Below are 24,982 nucleotides of genomic sequence, written 5' to 3'. Positions count from 1 at the left end.
ATTATCATATCTGTTGAGTTTGACTCGATGTCCTGAAAGAATTGTCATCTCTAAATTATCAAATCACTGAATCAGAGGATGCATGACAATTCAATGCTAATTTTTTAGGTCTATCAGTAAATTCCCCCAAAAAATAGTAAATGTGTTAATTCTTTGCATTTTAGTGGATTTATTTTGATAACACTAGCCACTCTACTAGCTTTCCATGTAATGTATTTATGTTAGCATTAACAGAAATCTCCAATTTATGCTATACTGGTCTATGGAACATATGTAGATATTTTTAGGAGATAAAGTATGTTGCTTTCTCTTAATATGGACATGATTCTCCTTGATGCTTGTTATTTTAGTGAAATTCTAGTTTCTTTATTATATAAGTGAAGCATCATCAGTAGAAATTGTGATTATCTTTTTCCTCCTAAGTCGAATAAGTTTGATGTTGCTTGCTTCCTATAATAATGATTCACTCTGGTAACTTGAAAGTTATTGAATCTCATATTGCTTTTCCTATGTTTTTTCTTATGCTTGTGTAATAATTTATTTGTGTGTAAGACACCAAAGAAAGAACTGTATTAGATAAGTTCTGTACGCTTTAATTTCTTATAATTTTCCTGTGGTTGCTTCTTGCTTATTTCAATTATTACTACAGCAGTCTTTGTTGGCACAAGCTTCATGTTTTTCTCATTTAATAAGTGTGTTGATCTAATGTTCTGTATGCTTTAATTTCTTATAATTTTCAGTAGCTGAACATAAAAATATACTATGATTTCCAGGTACCATGCCCAGATACTCTTTGATCGTTTGTCCCATCTAAACCCTGTCGAGCATATTCAAATTTGCAAGGGTCTTTTTAGGTTGGTCTAATTTTCTAATCTTCAGTTTTTTGACTAGATTTTTAAACTTTCTGTTCTAGTTTAAATGCATTGTTCTGAGTACTGAAATTGTCAAATTGTCATTATCTGTCTGTTGGTTTGAGCATTATACTCTTCAGATGCTAAAAATAAGATTTCACGTCTTTAATAGTTGAGTCTATGTGCATTGATTACAAACCTTGTTTCTTTGTTGCTTCATACAAGTTGATCCATATGCTAGAACACTTGGATTTCGTTGATGCTCCAGACAGAATTTTAGATACTTTGTTATATTAGGCATTGTAAGTTGGAGAACTCAAACTATAATTGGTCATGAATTTGGGAAACCCATGTTGTGCTAACCATATTCACATGTTTCGATCTTATGAGTGATGTAAAGGGACATCAGTTTTTCAGATTGGATATGTGTTAATTATTAGTCATTGGCATTGGAAGAAGTGCTATGTTAAATTGTACCTCTTTCTTTGTTCATAGGGTCATTGAGAAGACAATGTCTGATGCCTATGCTGTTGTTTATCAAAAACATCTTGAAATCATTGGTACTGCTGGTCCAGATGTTATGGAATCAACAGTTGGATCTTCTATCCAGAATTCTTCCATTGATCTCCCTCGAGAATTTTTTCAGATGCTTGCTGCTGCAGGACCATATCTTCATCGTGATGCTGTACTGCTTCAGAAGGTATCGGAAGTTCTTTTCGACTAATCGGTAGTCTTCTGTACATTGGAAATAGTTCTGCAACACAATTTACTTGCCGTATCTATCCTGCAAAATCTTCCCTGCATTCACAGAAGATATTGATAAGCCACCATCGGTACTAGGCATGTCCATAGAGTGCACTTTGATTTTGCAAGTCAAAGTTTCTAATTACTAACATATGTGTTCACCCTGTATGTCAGGATCATTTTTTGATGATGCCTGTCGTTGTTCTTCTTGAAACATTTGATTGGTGTGGTTTTGCTGCCATCTCTTCTCTAAGTGATATTTAAATATGCAGGTATGCAGAGTATTGGGAGCATACTACCTGTGTTCTCAAGAGTTAGCTGGCCCTCGAGCTAAAGAAGCTAAACTTAGGGTTGAAGAAGCACTTGGAAAATGTGTCCTTCCGTCATTGCAATTAATTCCTGCAAATCCTGCAGTTGGGCATGTGGTATGGGAAGTCCTCTCTCTGCTCCCCTATGAGGTTCGTACTGCATTGGTTCTCTTTGTTCTTTGTGCTTATGGTTCATTTAATATGCCATTCAAGCTATGGGATAATCTCATGTAGGACCGATACCGCCTGTATGGTGAGTGGGAAAAGGATGATGAAAGAATCCCCATGGTTCTGGCTGCAAGGCAGATCGCAAAGGTTCCTTGATCAGTCCTTGTGTAATTTTATGTATCTCATACATTTCTGCTTACATGCCTGTGTACTCATATTCAGTTGGACACTAGAAGAATATTAAAAAGGCTTGCGAAGGAAAATTTGAAGCAGCTGGGTCGCATGGTGGCCAAACTTGCTCATGCTAATCCTATGACTGTACTTCGCACGATTGTTCACCAGGTTTTATGGTTTCCAAAGGATAATTATATTCATAAAATTGGTTTTTGCGACTATTATATGAAGGACCTGAATAGATTTGATGCCTAACTTTGATTTGCAGATGGAGGCATACAGGGATATGATAATACCAGTTGTAGATGCTTTCAAGTACTTGAGACAGGTTTTTTCCCCCCTTTGGTACTCATTCTAATATCTTGTTAAAGTTATTTTCTGAATACTTAATGCTACTCATGCAAGTTCTCATGGGGAGAGCTAAGCCCAATCCTATTGTGGATAGGCGTGTTAGCTTAGAGAAATAAGTGACTGTTTGCAATTAATTTGTTTGTTTGTTTGTTTTTGGTTTTGGGGGGTAATCCATTATTTATGAGTTTATTGATCTATGCAGTTCACATTTTTCTCCTAAAGCTTTTTGCTTTTCCGACTTATCTAGTAAGATAGATAGATTACAATTATAAGCAATTTAGTTATGCCAAATTGCCAATCATCTGAGATTCTCTGGTTGCAGAACATTTTAGTGATACTCTGTTTTTGGATTATATCTCCATGTGCTCGTTGTCATATATTGTTGAGGATTATTTTCCAAAAAAGAATACATGCAATTTAATTGTTTTAGGAATATCGTTTCAAAAATAATGTGCAACATCAACCACGATGATGCTAGGCTATGGGGAAACGTACCCTTGTAGGAGCTAGTTTAAAAACTTTTTGTACGTCTGTTGATGAAACTTGTTGAAGATTCAAATTTCTGAGATTTTTTAATTGCAATGAAATGATTTCTTTAGTACCTAGAATCAAGTTGACGACTTTCAATGCTTTACATTTGTCGAGCTTGGCCTTTGCATTCATTAGTACTAATGTATATTTTGTTGTATTCCTCTTTAAATCGGACAAGGGCCTCTGTGCATTGATTGATAAAATCTCCTAAAGTCATCTATATTGACAAAATGAAATTAAGGGTTTTAAAGTTAGCCGTAATTCATGCTAATGGTCAATATGCTACGGCAACGAATTGGGCAGTTTGGTACAATATCATATTACCATGTTTGGATTGTTGTTGCTATGGATAATATTTTTAGGGTGGTTAGTTGGAGGCAATTTTCTTACGTAGATGTTATGGCAATGGTTGTTGGATAAATGGTCAGTGGTCACATGGCTTCATTGTCGGATTTGTGGTGTGTTTTGGGAAATTTGATGTTTGTGGCAGGGGTATTGGGGGTGGGTTTCTTTTTGTGTTTTTTTTTGTTTGGGGGGGGGCGGGGGGCGCTTGGTCCTGGCTAACCCTTGCTTTTATTGAAGGCTCATGAAGTTCACATACATCCATTCAGAAATCAAATTTTGTCCCCAGCTATTTTGGGTTGGCTTTTATGAACCCTCATTTTCTGAGCCGTTCTATGTAGGACCATGTCTGATATTATTTCATGCTTGTCCATATCTTTTACAAGGGGATGTTTGATGAAGAAAAGTTATAAATAAGAGAACAAAAAAAGGAACCATAGAAGAGGTTGGTGAGGAAAGGGTGGAAAGAATAAGCAAAACTGAAGAAATAGAGGCAGCTGACAATACAAATAGAACACTTAGTGTTCTTGATTCATATTAGGGTCCCATCGTATCCCTTTTCAAGCTGGTCTCTCCAAACCTCTGACTAAATGTTCGTCCATGTTTACCAAATCCTCATCCTCAATCCCTGTTTTTCTTTTACTACCTCTCTCTTTCCAAGTCATTAAAGAGTTTGCCTAATTTGTCATTGTATCCTTTGACTAAGGATGATAGGGATCTTCAAGGTCATTTCCATTGAATTGGCTATAGAAGAAGATATGTGATGACCATTCATGATCTGGTGTTGCACAACAATATATATGTCTTTTATTGAACACATTGATTGCTGTACTTAGCCCAACCAATGGTCGAGTATTTCATATATAACTTCATGAGCTGTTGGGCTCGATGCAATGATCTTAAGATTGGATACAAGAAATGCCGATGTTGGTCTCTTGACTCAGATTCTAAAGTTTTAGCTGTAAGATTGGAATATGATGAACATCAAGGTCTTGGAACAAGATCAATATAAAGCAGTAGGTGAAAGTGTAATTGTAAATTCTCTAACTGTGAAAGAAGTGACCCTTTTTTTGGTTGTTTACTTTCATTTCTTTTGACTTACAAGAGTCCTAGGTACCATGTAAGAGATTACTTGTGAATGATCAAGTTGTTTTTTTTTTTTTGATTTCAGATTTTTTTAAGGCTAATTTTGTTAGCTTTTAGCAGTTAAGTTCCTCTGCATGTCTTCCTGATATTCAATCTGTCAGTTCCCCATAGAATCTCATTCCTTCGCCTAATTTTTGCATGGCTAAGTTTGTAAAGTACAAGGATTTCTTTCATTCTGGTAAGGCAGAAACGTAGCAAGTTTGCTATGATAAAATAGACTCTCGATTGGCACTTGAGCTGAATAGATTAATTGTATGTTCGAGTGCGTCAATTAGACTATGATGTTTTGTTTTTCCATTTGGTACAGAAATTTATTAGTATTGTGTTTTCCTTGCATCCGCAACTTGTCTTAACAATATTTTTGTTGGATAGTAATTCAATCGTAGTATGATTTTTGCTGTTTTTTCAGTGATTATTTTCTCTCTTGATTTTACACATATAATTTCTTGTCCATAATATTTCTAAAATGATTTTTTGTAGCTGGAGTATGATGTCTTAGAATATGTTGTAATTGAACGTCTAGCACAAGGAGGACGTGAGAAGCTCAAAGATGACGGCCTGAATCTATCAGATTGGCTTCAGTCTCTTGCATCCTTTTGGGGCCACCTGTATGTATATTTGCAACTTCGAAGTTTGTTTTGCTGATTCCTAACCATGTTTGTATGTTTTATTCAATATTGAATGATGTTTTATTTGCTCTAATCATGTGACACTTTGATTTAAATAGTTAAGTGAGATCCTTTTATTAATAACTAAGCGAAAAAAATGAGCAGTGCATCTTTGTACTATTTGTGATTATCATATGGTCAGATTATTTTCAGGCTGTTGTTAGTTTATTCAGAATTGCAGATTAATCCAACAGTTTGTTCTATTAATAATTGACAATTATTGTGATTCTGAATATTGGTTGATTCTTGTGAAATGAACATGAAAAATTATTTACCTTTGCGATTGCATTTGATTGCTGTTGTTTTTTAAAGTTGCAAGAAATACCCTTCGATGGAGCTGAGAGGCCTTTTTCAGTATCTTGTTAATCAATTGAAGAAGGGCTCAGGCATTGAGCTTGTTCTGTTGCAGGTATATTGTGTGTTATTAAGGTTTTCCAGTATGTCCGTTTCTTTCCCAAAATTATATATTGAACATTATGAAGTCTAAGTTGTTGAGTGATACAGGAGCTTATTCAACAAATGGCAAATGTTCAGTACACTGAGAACATGACTGAGGAACAACTTGATGCTATGGCAGGAAGTGAAACATTGAGATACCAAGCTACTCTCTTTGGAATGACTAGGAACAATAAGGTGTAAACAAGGAAACTCCTCTTTGGTTGTTTTATGACCTTTAAGATCCAAATTCACAATGTGAATGGAACATAAATTTTTTTCATTAACTTTTTAAGCACTAGTTCTTTTCTATCTGAATTGTAGTATCTGGAATGTAGTATCTGTGATCTGGTGTGCGTTATCTTTCATAAGAGCATGTGAACCTGATGATGCAGTCCATGTTTTTGTATTTGTTTTGATATGCTCGATCTGCAACGCTTATTTTTTCCTACACTAAATTGTAAGTGATTGTTTCTTTAAATGATGAGTTAGAATTTGTTTAGTTATGAATGTCACATGCACAGAGTTTCAACAAGACCTGAATATATGTTGTGATTACTAGTTTTCATTGCATCAAATAAGGAGGACTTATCACAATGTCATGTCTATGGCATGAACTTTAGGTTGTCCCGAGGGTTGACCTCTTTGCCTATGTTGAAATTTGATAGAATGCTGGTGATATTAATAGCATGACTGGTTAGTCCAGTATTAATTTCTTTCAGTTGATCAAATTTGTGTCGGAAAGTCAGAAATGGTGCACAATCATGGTTAGGGATTGAATTGCAGTAATTTTGACATTTGGAACCTTGATTTTAAATTATACATGCTGCTTTAGTACCATGAATCATGTTCTATGTTTTAATATCAAAGGAAATGGTGAATTCCTATTCTACTTTGTAATCGCCAAACAGTGATGGCATTGATGCAGACGTGTTATTTCTATTTTAAGTTGCATATTGATGGATGGAGTAAGCCATCATGCTGCTTATTTGCACAAAATAGATCTTGTATGTATGACTTATTGGTTTGCTTTTGCAGGCATTGAGTAAGTCTACCAACAGACTCAGGGATTCCTTACTTCCAAAGGAAGAGCCTAAGCTCGCTATTCCTCTTTTATTACTTATAGCTCAACATCGCTCCATGTAAGATGTCCCATTGCTCTGCTTGTTAACAAATTTCAGATATAATTGCTGTTTTCCTCGCCGATAGGGCCTTGCAATCTCTCCCCCCTCCCTCCCTCTCTCCACGTGTTTCGATTTTGTTTTTTGGGGTTTGGAGGTTGTCGCTGCTAATGCATAAGTAATTCTTCTGTGAGCACATTTTAGTTGATTGAGTTACAATGTAATTATATAATGCTGCCAGGGTCATCATAAATGCCAAAGCACCATACATCAAAATGATTAGCGAGCAGTTTGACAGGTGTCATGGCATGCTTCTTCAATATGTTGAGTTTCTCTTGAGTGCTGTAACTCCGTCTACAACTTATGCTCAGCTGATTCCTCCTCTAGATGATCTTGTTCACAAGTACCATCTTGATCCAGAGGTAATATGTTAAGTGAATCAAATATGCTTTCACTTGTTTGCTTCCTTTTTAGCAGTTTTATTTCTAATGAATTGCATTAAATTGTTAATGGTTTGTAAGAACTATTTTTATAAGCACCTTTTTTTTTTTGCTAAGGCGGGTGAATCATACCTGACGAGTACGGATGCACCCAATAAAGTCAAAAAATAGAGTGCCTCGGAGTGCCGAGGGCAACTCCCCATCACCAGCCCAGTGGCTGGCTACATAAGCAGCCACCCAATCCGCAACCCCATTAGCTTCACAGGAACACATGCTTGGCCTGAAAGGCCCCGCCATCCCTCACCATAGCCTAGATGTCTTGCAGCAAAGGGTGGACACAATCGTTGCTCCTAGGGCCCTCTCCGGATCCAACCAATGATAGTGGCCAAGTTCCCCTTCAGGACAATGGAACTAGCCCGTAAAACATCGGGCGTGACGAAGGCTCACCCAAGCAGCCCGCAGCTTCGCATCCGGAACCGATGTGTCGAATAGTTGACTGCCCTCAGCAGCCACAATCTTGGCAGACAGGTCTCGAATAACAAAATCCGCACTGCCCCACGTACCTCCATCCAAGACTGATCCGTCGAAATTGATCTTGAGGAAACTCGGGGGGGTGGGGGCTCCCGGGTGAAAACACCGTATGGGATACTACCGAAGCAGAAAGGGAACCCCAGGTGTCCCAAGCTGTCAAGGTCCCTTCAACAGGTGTGATGAGACTGAGCTCCGCCGCCTGCATGCGGGCACTCTTCACTACCAGTCTCGGCGACATACTGTGCTTACCAAAAGTTCGAGCGTTCCTAGCCATTCAAATCTGGTAGGATGTGTAAATCGCTCGAGCCGCCTCCTGGCGGAGCAGTGGGGACTCCGAGCATTGACGCATGGCATGTAAGAACAGGTCCCTCCGTCCCCGAACCTTCCACGGGATCCCTGCCAGTCGCCACATCGCCCTAGCCATGTACACTGAAATAAGGCATGGTCCATTGTCTCGTCCACACCACAGTCCCTGCACATCGAGGAAATTCTTAGGCCCCATCCACTCAGTACTGCTTTCGTTGGAAGACGGTCCTAGACCACCTTCCAGAAAAATATTGCTGCCCTCGGGTGGAGACCCAAATGCTAGATCCAGGCGCAATCTGGCCTAAGCTCATACTGCTGTCGAAGGATGTGGGAAAGGTTGCCCGCCCTGACATTGGTCCTGGTAGAGGTGCTCCAAACTTGCACGTCTGGACCTGCGCACCTTGGTAGCGAGAGGGATCAGACCCTCTCCACCAGATGCCCTCCAAAGAGCTGAACCAGTCTAGACTCATCCCATGCAGCCCTCCTGGGGACAAAGAGATCACATACGCGCAAGCCCTCCCCTGCCTCAACACAAACCGTAATCGGCCAGAGCCGCAAAGGGAGGGCATCAACCCATGAGTCCTCAGCCGCATCAATATTGCATCCATTGCCTATCAGCCATCAGGTGTGAACTGCTGTAGTAGGCAAATACCTTGCGATCTCTCGCCACAGGAAAGAGCATCGGCGCCCGCCTCGGACCGGTGCCTCAAGGCCCCCTCTCCTATAGCGGGTTGCCATGCTTCGGCTCCAGAGCTCCTGCGGCTCCAAAAGGTACTAGACTGCATGTCGGGAAATGAGCACCTCTCGTCTCTCTCGAAGTGACAGAACCTCTAAGCTACCCTCACTAAATGGGCGGCATATGCTTTTTCATACCCCCAAGTGCACCTCCCGACCATCTCCATGTGAGCCTCATAGGAAGCTCCGAAGTAGCTGCTCAATCTTTAGTAGCATTGTCCTTGGCACCACCGTGTTCACCATAAGATAGATGGGCATGGAGCCAAGTATAGATCTGATCAGCGTCAATCTACCCATTATAGATAAAGATGCTGCTCGCCATCCCTCCAACCTACTTTGGACCTGTTGCACTAGCCCGATGCACTTAGATACCCGCAGTCTCCTATTCAAGATCGGTACACCCAGGTAGGTTCAGGTTCCGTCCTGCTCTGGCATCCCTAGAATCCTCTGGATCCCCTGTCGAACCCCAGACACCGTACTAGGGTTGAAGGAGATGGTAGAATTCTGGTCATTCATTCCCCGCCCCGACATAGTACAATAGCCGGCCAACACCCTCCTGAGGGCCCGAGCATCCGCTACCTACGCCCTCATCAAGAGGAGACAGTCATCGACAAAGAGTAAGTGAGATATCGGCTGGGCTCCTGGAGCTGGGACATAAGCTTCCAGCTCTCCAGCAGCGCACGCAGCCTGTAGTGCCTAAGACAAAACATCAGAGCAAATGATAAACAAGTATGGGGATAAAGGGCATCCTTGCCGAAGCCCCGTAGTGGACTTGAATAAGGGGGAGAGAGTGCCGTTGACCAGGATGGAAAACTTCGGTCCTCGAACGCACCCTATCACCCAACGAATCCAGGTCTCGTGAAAATCGAGACTCTCCAAGGCTCGCCAAAGGAAGCTCCATCTGATTCTGTCATAAGCTTGTTCTAAGTCCAGCTTGACAGCCATCAGGGTTCGCCGCTTTGGGGCCCGCTGAAGATCCCACATCATTTTGTGGGCCAATATGACATTATCGGAAATGCTCCTACCTCCCACAAAAGCTCCTTGCTCCTGGCAGATAATACCGGGCAGCAAGGGCTTCATCCGTTCCACTAGTAATCTTGCGACAACTTTGACTAACATAACCTTTGACTAACATAGCCTTTTTTTATAGCTGGCTTGTATTATTGAATTTGTGAAGCAAAAACATTTGTATGTCACAGATGGAATAATTTCATCCTGTTCATAATGTCATGAATCTGTTTTATGCACCTATATTTTAATTACATCTAACTGTAATGCAGGTGGCATTTCTGGTATATCGCCCTGTGATGAGGCTTTTCAAAGGCTTAAGTGGAGCTGAAATATGCTGGCCTCTTGATATAACTGAAGTGTCAAATATTCAAAGTGTAAATAACGAAGCAGAACCCACAAATTTATCTAGTGAAGTTGTTCTGGATCTTGGTTCACCCTGGAAGCCTGTCAAGTAAGCTTTACTATGTTTCAAATTTAATATCTTTATTTTCTTACCCTGTTTCCCATCAAATTTCCTACCACATATATTGCATCTTTTCCTGTTACAGAGCATAGCCACACGAATGTCAATTTCTCGTCTCCGTGGTCTTTCTCCTCCATTTCTTTTGTTGACTGACTGGCTATAGTCTGTTTGATGTTTGCTCCTGTTGTGTGTGAAATAATCAGATTGCCATCTTCTCATCTTTATTTTCTTATTATACAGGTGGTCAGACCTTCTTGACACAGTCTGGTCAATGCTGCCTCCAAAAGCTTGGAATAGTCTCTCTCCTGATCTGTATGCTACATTTTGGGGGCTTACACTCTACGATCTTTATGTTCCTAGACACCGTTATGAATCAGAGATCGCCAAGCAGCATGCTGCTATTAAAGGCTTAGAAGAACTTTCTGACAACTCCAGTATAGCTATCACTAAGCGCAAAAAAGATAAGGAAAGGATCCAAGAGCTACTTGATAGATTGATTAATGAATTTCAGAAGCATGAACAGCTTGTTGCATCTGTGCATCAAAGGCTCAGTCGTGAGAAGGATAAGTGGCTGAGTTCCTGCCCAGATACTCTAAAAATAAACATGGAGTTTCTTCAACGGTGTATCTTCCCACGCTGCATCTTCAGCATGCAGGATGCTGTGTATTGCGCTATGTTTGTGCATACACTACATTCACTTGGCACACCATTTTTTAACACGGTCAACCATATCGATGTTCTTATCTGTAAAACCCTACAGCCAATGATTTGTTGCTGCACTGAATTCGAAGCAGGCAGACTTGGAAGGTTTTTATATGAGACACTAAAGATGGCTTACCATTGGAAGGTATTATGAGAGATATTGATTGTGCTACAGTTATCTGCTGTTTGCTTGGAGATAATATTAGAAATATACTTGAGCAGATATCACTTGAGCAGTCATTTACTCATTTGTTTTAGAGGTTCTGAGGTTTTTGTTTCCTTGTACAGAGTGATGAGACCATATATGAACGTGAATGTGGAAACATGCCAGGGTTTGCTGTCTATTACAGATATCCGAACAGTCAGCGAGTAACTTATAGCCAGTTTATTAGAGTATGCCCTTCTTGCCTCGATGACTGTTATACAATTACTTTCAAGAAGACTGCTTATGTAGTTTCTGTTAGAATATCTACATTGACAATTTCAGCTTATATTGTTCACTATTTGGTAGCTGGAAGTACTACTCCCTCTTATAGAGTTTCTCATATTTTTTGGTTAAATAATTCTTTTTCTAGGGTCTAGTGTTTGATATATTATGATTTAAGGAGTTGGAAATATGTGTGGGATGATGTTCAACAATCCACTGATCCAGATGCGAAGTTTGAATAAAAGCGATGCACCAAGTGTAACAATACCGTAAACTGCAAAGACATGAACATTTTTCATAGTTTGCTTGTCAAGACAGTTGATATTATCTATGAAGAAGATATATAGTGTAAAATTTACAGTTTTTCTATGAGTTCCATGTCGTTTGGAAAATAGCTGCATCATTACTTTGAAACATTAATTGTCATATTTAAATAGATTGCCCTTTCCTTCTCCTGTTGAACAACAAATCATAGCGACTGCTTGAGAGGCTTCTTGTGTATAATCTCCATGCAGGAAAGCATCTTCAGGTCTAATTGACAAAGCAGCCAGTTTGTGTTAGTTGTGATGATGGTAAATGTCCATCCTGTAAGCTTGTGCCTGACTTCGAGCCTCTACTTTTGTGTTCAACCTACACATAGAGCCATCTAGTTGATCTTGGGGTGTATATACTATCTTGCATCCAACAATCGCTTCCCATGCATCCAAGATTTTTTAGTCCTAGTGGCATTGTGATGGAGGACTTCACCACTGACATGTGAGAGATCTTCATATATGGACTTAGAATTAGATATTGTATATGAAGCCTTAGTAAATTAAGTGTAGTTTAACTGAACAATAGTTAATGATATGAAACAAGTCGAGATATAGGATGGTATGTACCATGACACGAGACAAACATAATCACATGTGGCTGTAGTAAGTACGAATCATGCCCTTTTTCTTGCCTAGAAGGCAATATGGTCTTTTGCTTATTTTGAAAATGTTAGTTGCATTCACCCTAAACTTGTCAAAAATCTGAAATCTGGTCTTAGCATGCCTGTTACATAAGTAGCGTATCAACTGAACTTTGGTTTTGACATTTTAAATTTTCATTGATCTTCATATGTTTTCTATAGGTACACTGGAAATGGAGTGGAAGAATAACCAGATTACTTGTACAGTGCTTGGAATCTACTGAATATATGGAAATACGAAATGCTCTGATTGTGTTGACAAAAATATCTAGTGTTTTCCCTGTTACTCGAAAGAGTGGAATTAATCTTGAAAAGCGGGTAAAGGAAATCTACTATCTTTGTAACCCATTCATGCTGTAAGCTTTTGTAGGTTATATTATGTTATTTTCTTTTTCTTTTTGTAGGTAGCTAAAATTAAAGGGGATGAGAGAGAAGACTTGAAAGTCTTGGCTACTGGTGTAGCTGCCGCTTTGGCTGCTCGCAAGGTTAGTTTCGAGCTGAAAAAATCAATTTACCTTGTCATGACATGTATAATATTTTATCTGAACCCTTAATTGCAGATTGCTGCAAGGTTTTAACACTTTTTAATCTCACAATGTTCTCTGCCTAATACCTGCAGAGCTCATGGGTTTCTGAAGAAGAATTTGGTATGGGTCATATTGATCTAAAGCCTGCAGCATCACCTGCAAAATCACTTGCTGGTAACCAGGGCAATGCATTAAATGGTTCTGCTCTCAGTATTTCTCAGAATGAGGTGGGGATGAGGAATGCCACTACAGGGAATCAGGTAGCAGATCCTTTGAATACAGCTAAAGACCAGATGGCACGTGCAAAATCTACAGACGGCAGGTTAGATCGATCGGAAAGTGGCATGCTTTTGAAATCTGATTCAGCGCAACAGAAACCAAGGAGTGGCTCTTCCACAAATGGGCCTGATAGTCAAGCACACTCTTATTCTTTACCGCCTAAGCCTTCTGGGATTGGGAAAAATCCAGATGAACTTGCAAAAGTTTCACCAGAGGAAACAATGACAAAAGTTGCTTCGAAGGGTGCTGTGGATTCTGAGGTATCTAATTTCAATGTTCGATCTGAGGATAAAAATTTATCGAGTAAATTACAATACTACAACCAATAGTTTGTAAAACCTACACTTATACCCAATTAAATTAAAGGCGTTTGTGAAACAATTTACCTCATGGGGAAAGTTGAAATTGCCCTTGGGCGGGGAGGGGGATGCACATATTTTCTTATGTCCTTGGATGGCTATTATGTCGCTTAAGATTATTTTCATTGTTTGTGAATTTTTTTCTGATGCAGTATTTGGGTCCCATTTAAGGCTAACAACTTGAGTAACGTTATGTTAAGTTATTGGTTGAAGTATTGGATAAAAATAAAACTCAGAGGGGTAAGTATAGGTTTTTCAAACTAATGGGTGTAAGTGTAATTTACCCCTAATCTTAAGAGGGGTTTTATAATTTACTCAAATTTATTTTATAGTACTTTTTTCTGACTACATAGCTACCTTGTCAACTAAAGAATTGTCTAGTCACTGTTCTTTAGATGGTTGTATATGAATCTGTTTCTTGTAGTGTCTCCTGAAGTTTGGAAACTTTATGCTGCGATATCTGGTTGTAACTAAAAAATTTAACCTGTTTTTAATATAATTTTAGAGATTTTCTATAGTTACATTTTCATAAGCTTGCATTAGAAAGAACCAAGCTGGGTAGCTTCACTTTAATTATATGGAAAGATTTTTAACTTATACTCTTTTTTTATTTCCTCTCTAGCTAGGATTTGTTGACTGAGTGTGTGGTTTTTGAGTGGATGTGTTCTATATTTTTGCCATGGTCTAGGGGTTCTTAATGCTTGTCCTGCATCAAGACTGTTTGGTGGTGCTTGGTGGGCAAATATGAAGTGGCAAAACACAATTTTGAGTCTCGGGGAAAAATTCAACAGATTGTTTATGATTAACCATGAGTAGATGATTTTGGAAAAAAGTATTAGATGCTTTCTTTGCACTTCTGCCTCTAGTGTAGCACATGTTTTTTGATGTAAGAATATTACATTTTAACAAGGTCTTGTTTGGGTATCTTGATGATGATCAGAAAACAAGTGAACAAAATTATCCATGGCTGAAGGTGATAATTAGTATGGCATATTTTAAATAGGGTGACATAGGAACAGGGATCTGAAGGTCTTATTATGTTTCTAGGATCAAGGTGTTGGTAAGATGCATGAGGTACTCTTTTTTTTTAATGATGCCCTCTATTCTATTAGAGGTGGTTCTAAAGTGAAGTTTGGAGAAACATGTTGTGGGGAGTAGGGAGGTGCTAGCTAGTGTTTGAATAATGCTTTGGTACTCCACTCATTTCTCCACTTTGTTTCCATAGAATGTACTGGGAGGGATCAGTGTGATTAACATGGGGTCTGTGCAATGCTTTGAGTTGGTGATTTTCCCATGTTAAATTTCCTATTTTGACCCTGCCTTTGTTAGTGGCATGTTGGATGAGGAAATAAGTGGCACACCGTATCCCTTTTTTTGGCCCCTTGTTATTTAGAATAGTTTTTCCAATTTGTCTTTCAACATAGGGTTCCATGTTACACTGTGCCCCATGTTTTAGCGCCCTTTACATGAGTCAGAGTTTCCTCCCTTTCTTTCTATGTGGGGGATAAGCAGGTATAGGTTTGGATATTTCTTGGCAAATACTCGATCAGGTTTCTTATTCTGCCTATTAATAATATTTTCTTCATCTTCTAAATGGTCATGTACTTGTAGGAGACTGGGTTTATCTTCAACGTGTAATCAATGTTCTTTTATTTGCTTTGATAGTTCATCATTGACAAGATATATTCCTTACATTGGTTATGGTTCCTTAATCCTTTAAGCATCGAGATCATTGACGATTTGTTGACCAATAGTCCCTTTTCCTGGGAGGTTTCCTGGATGTTGTTTCATCTTTTCTGTTATACAGCACAGGCAATGTAGTGGGGGCTAGCTTTGAGCATATGTTATTCCCTGTGCAGCCAGGCAATTGGCCAGGCAATTGACATAGAATTCAATCATCCCTTTCTGATTCTATAATTATTTTGAGTACTAGCATTTCAACTTGCGTCAATGTCAAGTGACCATGAGTGTATAGATACTCCCTAACAATTAAGTGCACTTTCAACTTGCAAGGTACATTCTAGTTTGTGGAATTTATACTAACATGAAACCTAATAGAGATAATGAAATAACTAGTAGTTTTAGTTGGAATGTAGAGATTGCTGAGCTTCCTTGGTCATTGAACTTACTAGAGCCTGGAGCTTGGTTTTAAGGGTCAGAGTGAAAGATGTTCTAGAATCACTTGTTATTTTTCTAAAAAATGCTTTTTTTTAATATGGTGGGGGATCTTTAGAAAAAAAACTACTTTATTTTCATTTGCTTCCTTGGCCATTTAACTTACGAGCGCCTAGAGCAGGGTGTCATGTGAAAGACTTTCTTGGGTTGCTTCCTTGGCCATTTTAACTTACTATAGCCCGAAGCAGGGCATCAAGTGAAAGACTTTCCAGGGTTGCTTGATTTCTTTAGTAGGTTTGATTTTCCAGTTTGAAGTTTGTATTGGACTATTCCTACCCTCAAATGAATACAGGCATCTAGCTAATAAATTCGTACAATATTGGTGGTGAATGAATGCAAATTACTTGTTGATGCATGTGCAGAAATACTTATAGCAGTAGTCAAAGAGGGGGGGGGGGGGTATGATGTGTCCTTTAAAGTCTAAAATGATCTGTTTATGCTGAAAGTATAGGTGACCTGTTTATGCAAAAATGAAAATAGTGGTTTTTTCCTTTAAACTTCTCTTTCATTTGGTAGCTGAATCCAACATATCTCACTTCACTTCAGCATCATTCTGTCATTGAATGCAAGTCTTTCTCCTTGTTTAGACCCTAAAGAAACCACATTCCATTTCGTGCTGACTTTGTGCCTAAGCATGCATGACTGTGGATATATCTATATGCATCTGGGTTGTATGAATAACTGGTTCAGCTTCTTGGTAAATGTGTAACCTAGGCATCTTCTGACTGCACAGGCAACCCAGAAGTCTAAACTCTAAATAATCACTGACATTATTGCTAGGCCTTATAAGGTCCATCAATTGGCCTGCCCAGGCAGTTGACCATAACAAAAGTAGCTAAAAGGAGGTTGACAAATCCAAATATTTGTTTTTTTAATCTTTTTCTGATTTATGTATGTACTGTTGGTTAATTAGATAGATTTTGATATGCTCTTCTTACTTCAAGGATTATGTTAATTTGGCTAATTTGACTGTGTTCGAACTTCTAGATATTAGTTAATTGAAAATGTATTTTGCTGAGATAATTTACAGAAATTGTGAGATGACTGACATCCGATCATCTACTTTTATTCTATTAGAGCATTGCTATGTTGTTTGCTGTACATGCATAACATCAGGCTTTAGTGTCACTTCACCATGGTTTTGCTCTTGACAGACAAGACCCCAGCAAAAACGTGCAGCGCTGAGTTCTCTTGGTAGGCTACCAAGACAGGAGGCAGTCAAAGAAGATGCTAAATCTGGAAAATCAATCAGCAGAACTGCCAATCAACAATCTTCTGCCACTGCTGACAGGGATCTTTCAGCTCATCAATCAGAGAGTAGGCAAGTTGGTATTGCTATTAATTCTTCCTCTACCTCCAATGGTAACTTAATTTCAGCCTCAGGAAAAGTAGCAGTTTCCTCCTCCAAAATGAATGATATGCATGCTAGTTTATCAAAGATGGACAGCGGAACTATCAAACCCTTGGATGACAATACAGAAGCTTGTGACACTTTCCCTAAACAGCAAAAGAGAACTGCTCCAACAGAAGAACAAGATAAATTGAATAAACGCAGGAGAGGAGACGCTGAAGGAAAGGATGGTGAGGCTATGGAATTTCGAATATCTGATAAAGAAAGAACTTTTGACCCCAGATCAGTGGATAAATCTCACTTTTCAGATCATGACAGGCCTACATTTGAAGAAGAAAATCTAAGCAGGCCTATGGATAAGCTTTCTGATAAATTGAAAGAAAAAACTATTGAAAGATATGACAAGGACCGCAGGGAAAAATTGGATCGGCCTGAAAAGAGCCGTGGTGAGGACATTCTTGAGAAATCAAGAGATAGGTCAATTGAAAGACATGGAAGAGAACATTCTGTTGAAAGAGTGCAGGAGAGAGGAGATAGGAATATAGATAGGTCAGTTGATAAATCTAGAGATGACAGAAGCAAAGATGACAGGAATAAACCACGACACAATGAAGTTCCTGTAGATAAGGTGCATCCTGATGAGCGCTTTCATGGACAAGGTTTGCCGCCGCCACCTCCACTGCCTCCAAGTTTTGTTCCCCAATCTGTTGGTGGTAGCCGAAGAGATGAAGAGCCTGAAAGAAGGGTCAATAATGCTAGGCACATACAGAGGCTGTCTCCTAAGCATGATGAAAAAGAACGGAGGCGCTCAGAGGAGAATATTTTAGCATCGCAGGATGATGCAAAACGTAGAAGAGATGATGATTTTCGAGAAAGAAAGCGGGAGGAACGAGATGTGGTGTCAAATAAGGTACATCTACGACTCTATTCATTCGAAGTTATTTTTGTATCATTGTTCTTTATTATGCCCGTTATACCTAAACAATTGCCTGTATAGCAGTCATTGTAGTTGATTTTCTGGATTCATGTTATCAGAATATATTTGATATTATGTCTCATGTCTCTTGACATGGTGTGCAAACTTGTGTCATTTTATGACTTCAATTCGAGTTTTTATTGTGAACATGAACATATGACCAGTGACAATTGCAGTTTGTCCTAATATAGTGTTGATCCTACTTGGTTTGTGATTTATTTTTGTAGTCAATCATTCTATACCGGTCTACCGATGCAACCAATAATTTATACATGATCAAAGATTTCTCTGAAACAATTCTCTACAAAGTACGAGTCAGAAAGAGAATAAAATAGCATGATGGACACCTATTATTGGCCTTAGATTAGTGACATGTTTACATTTCTCACTGATTTTTATGAAACGGATGAATTTGGATATTCCAACCAAAATTTCTATTTAAGGGAAACAAACAGGGACAACCCCATGATCGGAGATGTATCCGAAAGTTAAGAGAAGTTTTTGAGTGCAGGTTACTATTCATACAACACCAATCAAGGCAGGTACCTGCCAACATAGGCATATGGATGTTAGTGACCAACATGTCTTGTCCAACATATTTGACCATTTGTGGCTTATTTTGAGAAATTGTCCTTGGTATCATTTGTCACCTCAGTCATTGCAATTATGTTTAGATATTTTCTAATTGTCTCCATCCATATAGAGGATTTTAAACACAAAAATATTTTCTAATCATTCTGTCAAGTTCCTGATATTGTAAAGTTATGCCCATACGAGTTGTGGAAGTTTTTGAAACCTTGAGAACTTATCTTTACTTTTCAATATAAAAAAATAATATATATGATCAGATGCTTGTTCTTTCGTTGATTTATTGCTTTCTGGATGACATAGACAGGACTCACCATCATGGATTTGGCTAGTAAAGGTACATGTTACATCTCATTGCCAGTCAAGTAATATAAACTGTAATGTGAATTCACTAAATATCTGACGAGAAAAACTGAAGTTGAAGAAAGGTGGTTTGTGAACTAATTTTAAATGTAATTATTCTGTAGACAATGATTACATATATAGGATATTATGTTTTATTATGTTCTAATATTACAAGTTTGTGTGATAGATGTGGTTCATCTTTGGCCTTAGGCTGCGGACTGCCTTCTTTAGTCGTAGAATAGTGACTTGATATGCTCATACTTACTATTATGAATTTCTTGTAAGAGTAATATTTTAGAGTCATAAGTGGACACTTATCATTATCTCTTTGGGATCTTCAATGAGGATATGTGGTATTTTTGGTGTTATGTAAGAGGAGTGAAGTAGAAATGAGCATTTTCCTTTTATGTATGACAGATTTAGAGTCATAGGAAGATCATTTCTAGCTCAAAAATGGATTATAATGTAAATTTTCTTGAAACAAATGAGCAGATAAGGGCAATGGTTAATTTTCATGGTAACAAGGTTATTATTACTTTTTAAATTTATATTCTGGTTTTCTTTCATCTTTAGATTTTGAAAACTCGGTTTCTTGAAGGATTTGATAATTTTTGGGAGTAGATCCTAACTTGGTTAGTTAAATCAGGAGCTGCAGATGCAGGTGTGGGCAGTGATGCCTTCAAGTAATTTTAAATCTAGTAACTGTCTAAAAAGTGGCTGTGGGGGTGGCAAGATTTTGGAGATATTCCAAAGCGGGTGTGGCATATTGGTAAAAAGATTCCAGCTATTTTATGCTAAGGGCCTGTTTGGCATTGCTCTTGTTTTTAATTTTTGTTTTCAAGAACCCAAGAAGAAAAATGTACTAGATCGGGCAACCTGTATGGCTGTTGCTTTTTTCAGATTGTTTAAGTGGAAATGCTCGGAGTCTTTGAAAGTGAAATGCTTCAAAAATGAGCGAGAATAGATGGAAGGAATAGTGTACGTTCCAGGCGAGTGCACTCTTCCATGTCAATCTCACATGGGATTACACTAATTTGTAGAGAAACAAAAACTCAAAACCAGAAATGATGCCAAACAGGCCCTAAAGTTTTAGCATGGAAGTAAATGCCTTAAAACTCTAATTGTTTAATGAGCTATAAGAGGATTAGATTGATCAATATTGTATCTGAGATCTAAAAGAATGATACATTTCTATTTTCATTTTAAATAAAGGTTACACAATTCATTCAATCTTTTTCTAACATAAAATTGTCAAAGCCATAACATCCAAATCTAATTATTGGATTAATGCATATTCTATAGATAAATGAGGATCCAAGAATGAAATACAGATAATTCTTCGATGGCTGTGTGCAACTCTATTTATCTTTTTCTTTGAGGGATGGAGTCCGATTGAACCTTGAACTTGATGTATTCTGATGGAATTGTATTTACTTTTAATGAACTTTTTTTAAGTGCAATTTTATTCAGAACTAATGCCATTCCATATTTTCTTAAAATCAAATCATTAAAGTGAATAGTAGACTGGAATTTTTAGAAAATGATGGAAAGGTTTGCTGAACCGGGCTGAACCGCCCGATTTAGACAGTACCGAACTGACTCGATGCGAAACCGGGTCGGTTCGTCATTTATATTCGGTTCCGACCCCTACCGGCCAAAATTGGTCTTTCACTGCCTGAAACCGGCCGCTTCGCACCGAGTCAACCCCGTTTCGAACCGGGTTGCGTATGACCACCTGCCACTACCCTACCGGTTCGGTCCGATACCGATTCGTACCGGGCGCCGACCGGTATGGATTCTGGTACTGGTTCGGCAGACCTTGGATGGAAACATAGGGTCTCATTGGGTATTGCTTTTATTTTCTTTTTTTTTTTTCACAGATCTAAGAAGAAAATTGATCTTGACTGAACAAATATGTATGATAAAATCCTTTTGTTTTTTGAGTAGTTTGTAAAAGCTTTGCAGATTTTGGCAGCAAAGGTCTATAGCTTTCGAGAAAAGGTGAAAATGAAAGCAAGGAGTGGCAGAATTTCCATGCAAATGCTAATCTCCAACATCAATAGCCTGCGGTTTTTCACTTATTTGTAGGGAAACAGAAAACTCAAAAACAACAGCAATACCAAACAGGCTCTAATCCTGCCCAGTTTTCTAGAGGGTTACTAGATAATTTCTATTAATAGTGTAATTTGAAGATTTATTGCTCATGGGTGGTGCACGGAAAGATAGTCTTCTCCTTTAAAATTGTGACAATGCTAACCCCACAAAATTTCAGAATTCTGGCATTGTGACGGTTAATTTGTCTCCAAGTTGGGATGTTGAGACTGTGTGAAATAAATCTTAAGTGTCATCGATTAGGTGTACATGAACACATCTATCCTAGAAAACCACAAAGGCTGTCGTGTTGTGTTAGAGGTTCATTCTTTGAAAGTGATAATGTTGATTTTATGGTTGTAACTTGAAGGACTTGCTTGTTTTTTTATACCTTCCTGGATGGAGCCTCATTAAGTATGATGTTGCTCAAGGAGTTGGAATTTAGGGTTAGTTTGGTTGCCAAGAAAGTGAAATAGAAGGAAAGTAAAGCACTGGAAGAAGATAAAAGTAAATGTAGAATCTTCTTGTGTTTGGTTGAACCAAAAAATTGTGGAGTAAGTTATTAGGGTAAGGATGACTTATCCTGGTTCATGTGAGTTTTGTTGTTTTCTCATTATTATTACATATTTGAGGAGAAATTTGAGCCTCTTAGACAAAATTTTGGCTCTCTACATTCTTCTTTTCTCTTGCCAAATAATACAAAAGAAGATTCAGCCCTGCATGTCTATTCTCTGATTTAGTTCTCAAACAAATATAGCCTTAAGGATTATAGACATGCAAGTGCTTTATTGTGATCCTTTTTGTTGTTGTGTCTAGTCTCTGTAAGTATGTTTTCATTTGTGAGCCAGTCAGTCACCAATGCTCATTATTTTTGCTCCTAACTTATATTTCTTTTCTGCCTCCTACCAACTCCATAGCCCTATTTTTTTTTTTTTTTTTTTTTGGAGGAAAACATTGGACAAAGTCCAGTCCAGTTCATTGAGGGAATATAATCCTGAATCTTGATTTCTCCATCTTGCCTTCCTAGGAACAAAGTTGAAAGTTGTATGGGTCTAGGTTGTTGCAAGGAATCATATCCTAAAGTTATGAGCCAGCATGCAATGAAGTCATTTAATTTGTATACTAATTGTTTCTCTACATGTAGCGCAGGGGAAAAGAGCAGTTTCTCTATCCAGGGGTATATTTACATTTTTTTTAATACTTCTGTAGGCAGAAGAAAGGGACCGAGATAAAGGGAACATTCTGAAGGACGATGTGGACTCCACTGCTGCCTCCAAGCGGCGAAAACTTAAAAGAGAGCATACATCCTCTTCTGAAGCTGGTGGGGAGTATTCACCAGTCATTCCACCACCTCCCCCACCGCTTGCATTGGGGATGTCTCAGTCAATTGATTCAAGAGAAAGGGGAGACAGGAAAGGGAGTATGGTGCAGCATCGAGCCGTTTATGTGGATGAAGTTCCAAGAGTGCATGGCAAGGAAGCTGCAAGCAAGATCAATCGTCGGGAGACTGATCAGTATCCTTGATTACTGAATTATTATTTTGATCTTTTACAGACTCTAATTTTGCACCACCCTCTTTAGTGTGTCAGCCTCGTGTTGTCAGGTGATCGAATCTCTATCGATTTAGAGACGCATTTGAATATTTTGCATGATTTTGCAGAAAATGTTTTGAGTTATAGAATAATATGTGGTAACTTTTCATCTGTTCATAATGAAAGATTATGTTATCACCATGTACACCTATTTTAGTTACCGGGGCAGAGCCAGGATTCACTCCTTTTTAGTGTTATACAGAGATCTGAGTGACGATATTTTTGAACTCACTTGATCTTTAATCCACTCATCAACTTTCTCCACCATTTTCTTTCGTGCTCTTATTTGATAATGCTTATAAATTTGTTCCAAGTGGAAGTACAGTTATCTTTTGAGATTTCCCTTTGATGGAAATTGGAGAATGAGATTTGCCAACGTGAGTGTGATATCCATCATATACACTAATACACTATATACAACAGCAGCATATGCCTTCCATTGCATATTTCTTTCTCAATGCAGCATAATAATCGCAGTCTGATTGCAGTTGTGAATATGGTTTTCCTTGACTACCATTCTAGCCATAACCTGTAATCCTTTTTTAGATTTAAAAAAAAACTGAAACTTCATGAATTTCATGTGTTGTATGTGACTTCTATAAAGAGATCATACTGCTTCATTGCTTGAACTTGACTCTTAAACAAGTTCGGTTGATTGAATTTCGGGTTAATAGACCCTGGTTAAAGTTGGGAAGCTAGGACAAAAACTCAATTGATCTTTGAGTAATTTAGACAGACCTGGCAAATATTGGGTTAACATGCAAAAAAGAAAACAAATTCTTGGATTGACAAAGCAGTTGACTGCCATATGATATTTACATTTCAGTTGGATCAATTTCTATCTTTTCCATATATTTTTGCGACTTTGAAAATCTATCTGTGCAACTTCATTTTATCTGTATGTGCACATATATTATTCTGGATTGAATGCCCTTGACCTGCCAAACTTCAGGTTACATGACAGAGAATGGGAGGAAGACAAGCGTAGGACTGATGCCAAGAGAAAGCATCGCAAGTAGACATCAGCATGAAGAGTATTGCAAGAGATTTCTTGTTAGTCGGCCAGAGTTATTGAGCACCTATATCAACTGCAACTATGACTGGCTAGGGCAGGGAAGGGCGTCTGTCACTTAGGTTTCTACTACAATTTGGGGTAGTAGTATTCAGACTGATGTGTCTGATGCAGATGCATGATATCAGTTTCGGTAGGAAAAGTTGGTCTGTTGCACTGGTCTTTATTGATCATGGATACTGGATAAGCCTGGAGTGTCTCTAACTGAGGTATCCGGTTCTGGTGTAGCAGATCTTGACATTCTGTGTGTGCATGGCTCTGTAAAGCTCTGTGCATTGGAACATGCAGATTGAACTAGAAAAATGGGACATTGCAAATCCTTGTGGCAGGCGTGCACATCTATGTGATAGAGATTTGAAATACAGAAGGAAACCCAGTTGGACCTTATGTGATTATAACTTGGTTTCCTTGCATACTCCCAGTACCTATCAGTCACAACTCTGAACTTGGCATTTGTCATCCTTCAATGTGTCAAATGGGTACCTGGAGTTGTGGTTGTATTCTTCCTGCTGACTCTTTCAAAGCAAAATCTGTAAGCATTCAGAATGATTAATTGTGGGGAACTGGGTATTTTTCTGTTGTAAATTTGTTTTCTTGAACTCCATTTGCTTTTTAATTACTAAAACCTCGCTTGTTTCCTGGTCAGCTGTGTATTGTCTGTGCAGCAATGTGATGATCCTACAAAGACTAAAGCATTAGACATCGGGGTCTCTTTGATTTTCATGAGCATGGATGTTAAACAACAGTACGTACAGGTTCATAGCAGGAAAATGCGATATTTTTACTGCTGTTTATCAATGTATTGATTACTTGGTAGTTAACCAATTGGAGGAATTCCAGTATGGACTGAATGTTCAGTTGATCTCCTTGTCCAAAACAAGGTGCATTCTCAGGCAACTTTGCTAGAGATGCAAGACATAAGTTGCAGTCAATTGTCTGGTTTTTATTGTATATCACATTAGGGGGGCTGTTTGGATATTCTTGTGGGATCAGATTAAAAATTCTTTAGGAATTTAATATATTAGCCTATCTAGCTTTTATTTTCTAAGAATCCATCCAAATCTAGTCTAGATTCAAGCTTTTGGGTTGCAGGAAGAAAAAAAAAAATATTGAGGTATTTGTTTTTCTTCCTAAAATTTGGGCTGGATAGAGTTTAGTTGATATGTGGCCGCGAATTATATAGGATTTTCATTCCAAGTCTGTACTCTGTAGGAATAG

General features: G+C 38.4%; 1 protein-coding gene across 2 annotated transcripts in view; it reads left to right on the top strand.

Annotated features, from left to right (window-relative positions):
- The window catches only part of LOC103713391 (THO complex subunit 2-like), a 45,856-nt gene extending 21,447 nt beyond the window's left edge, over positions 1-24,409 (top strand). For both annotated transcript variants that reach the window (XM_088701799.1, XM_088701798.1), the window contains exons 13-32: positions 774-854; positions 1,347-1,551; positions 1,868-2,053; positions 2,138-2,218; positions 2,294-2,413; positions 2,514-2,573; positions 5,096-5,223; positions 5,596-5,692; positions 5,788-5,916; positions 6,757-6,860; positions 7,081-7,261; positions 10,132-10,313; positions 10,566-11,172; positions 11,316-11,420; positions 12,572-12,727; positions 12,814-12,894; positions 13,029-13,475; positions 16,904-18,010; positions 22,310-22,614; positions 23,645-24,409. In XM_088701799.1, coding sequence (XP_088557925.1) covers positions 774-854; positions 1,347-1,551; positions 1,868-2,053; positions 2,138-2,218; positions 2,294-2,413; positions 2,514-2,573; positions 5,096-5,223; positions 5,596-5,692; positions 5,788-5,916; positions 6,757-6,860; positions 7,081-7,261; positions 10,132-10,313; positions 10,566-11,172; positions 11,316-11,420; positions 12,572-12,727; positions 12,814-12,894; positions 13,029-13,475; positions 16,904-18,010; positions 22,310-22,614; positions 23,645-23,711 — 4,429 coding nt within the window. In that variant the 3' untranslated portion in view covers positions 23,712-24,409. The remainder of the gene's footprint in view (positions 1-773; positions 855-1,346; positions 1,552-1,867; positions 2,054-2,137; positions 2,219-2,293; positions 2,414-2,513; positions 2,574-5,095; positions 5,224-5,595; positions 5,693-5,787; positions 5,917-6,756; positions 6,861-7,080; positions 7,262-10,131; positions 10,314-10,565; positions 11,173-11,315; positions 11,421-12,571; positions 12,728-12,813; positions 12,895-13,028; positions 13,476-16,903; positions 18,011-22,309; positions 22,615-23,644) is intronic.
- Positions 24,410-24,982: the final 573 nt, after the last annotated feature.

Source organism: Phoenix dactylifera, chromosome 7 (genome assembly GCF_051530095.1).
Source record: "Phoenix dactylifera cultivar Ajwa chromosome 7, Ajwa_hap1_PhDact_Kaust_v1.1, whole genome shotgun sequence".
Classification (NCBI taxonomy): Eukaryota; Viridiplantae; Streptophyta; class Magnoliopsida; order Arecales; family Arecaceae; genus Phoenix; species Phoenix dactylifera.
This window is presented reverse-complemented; position numbering and strand designations above follow the sequence as displayed.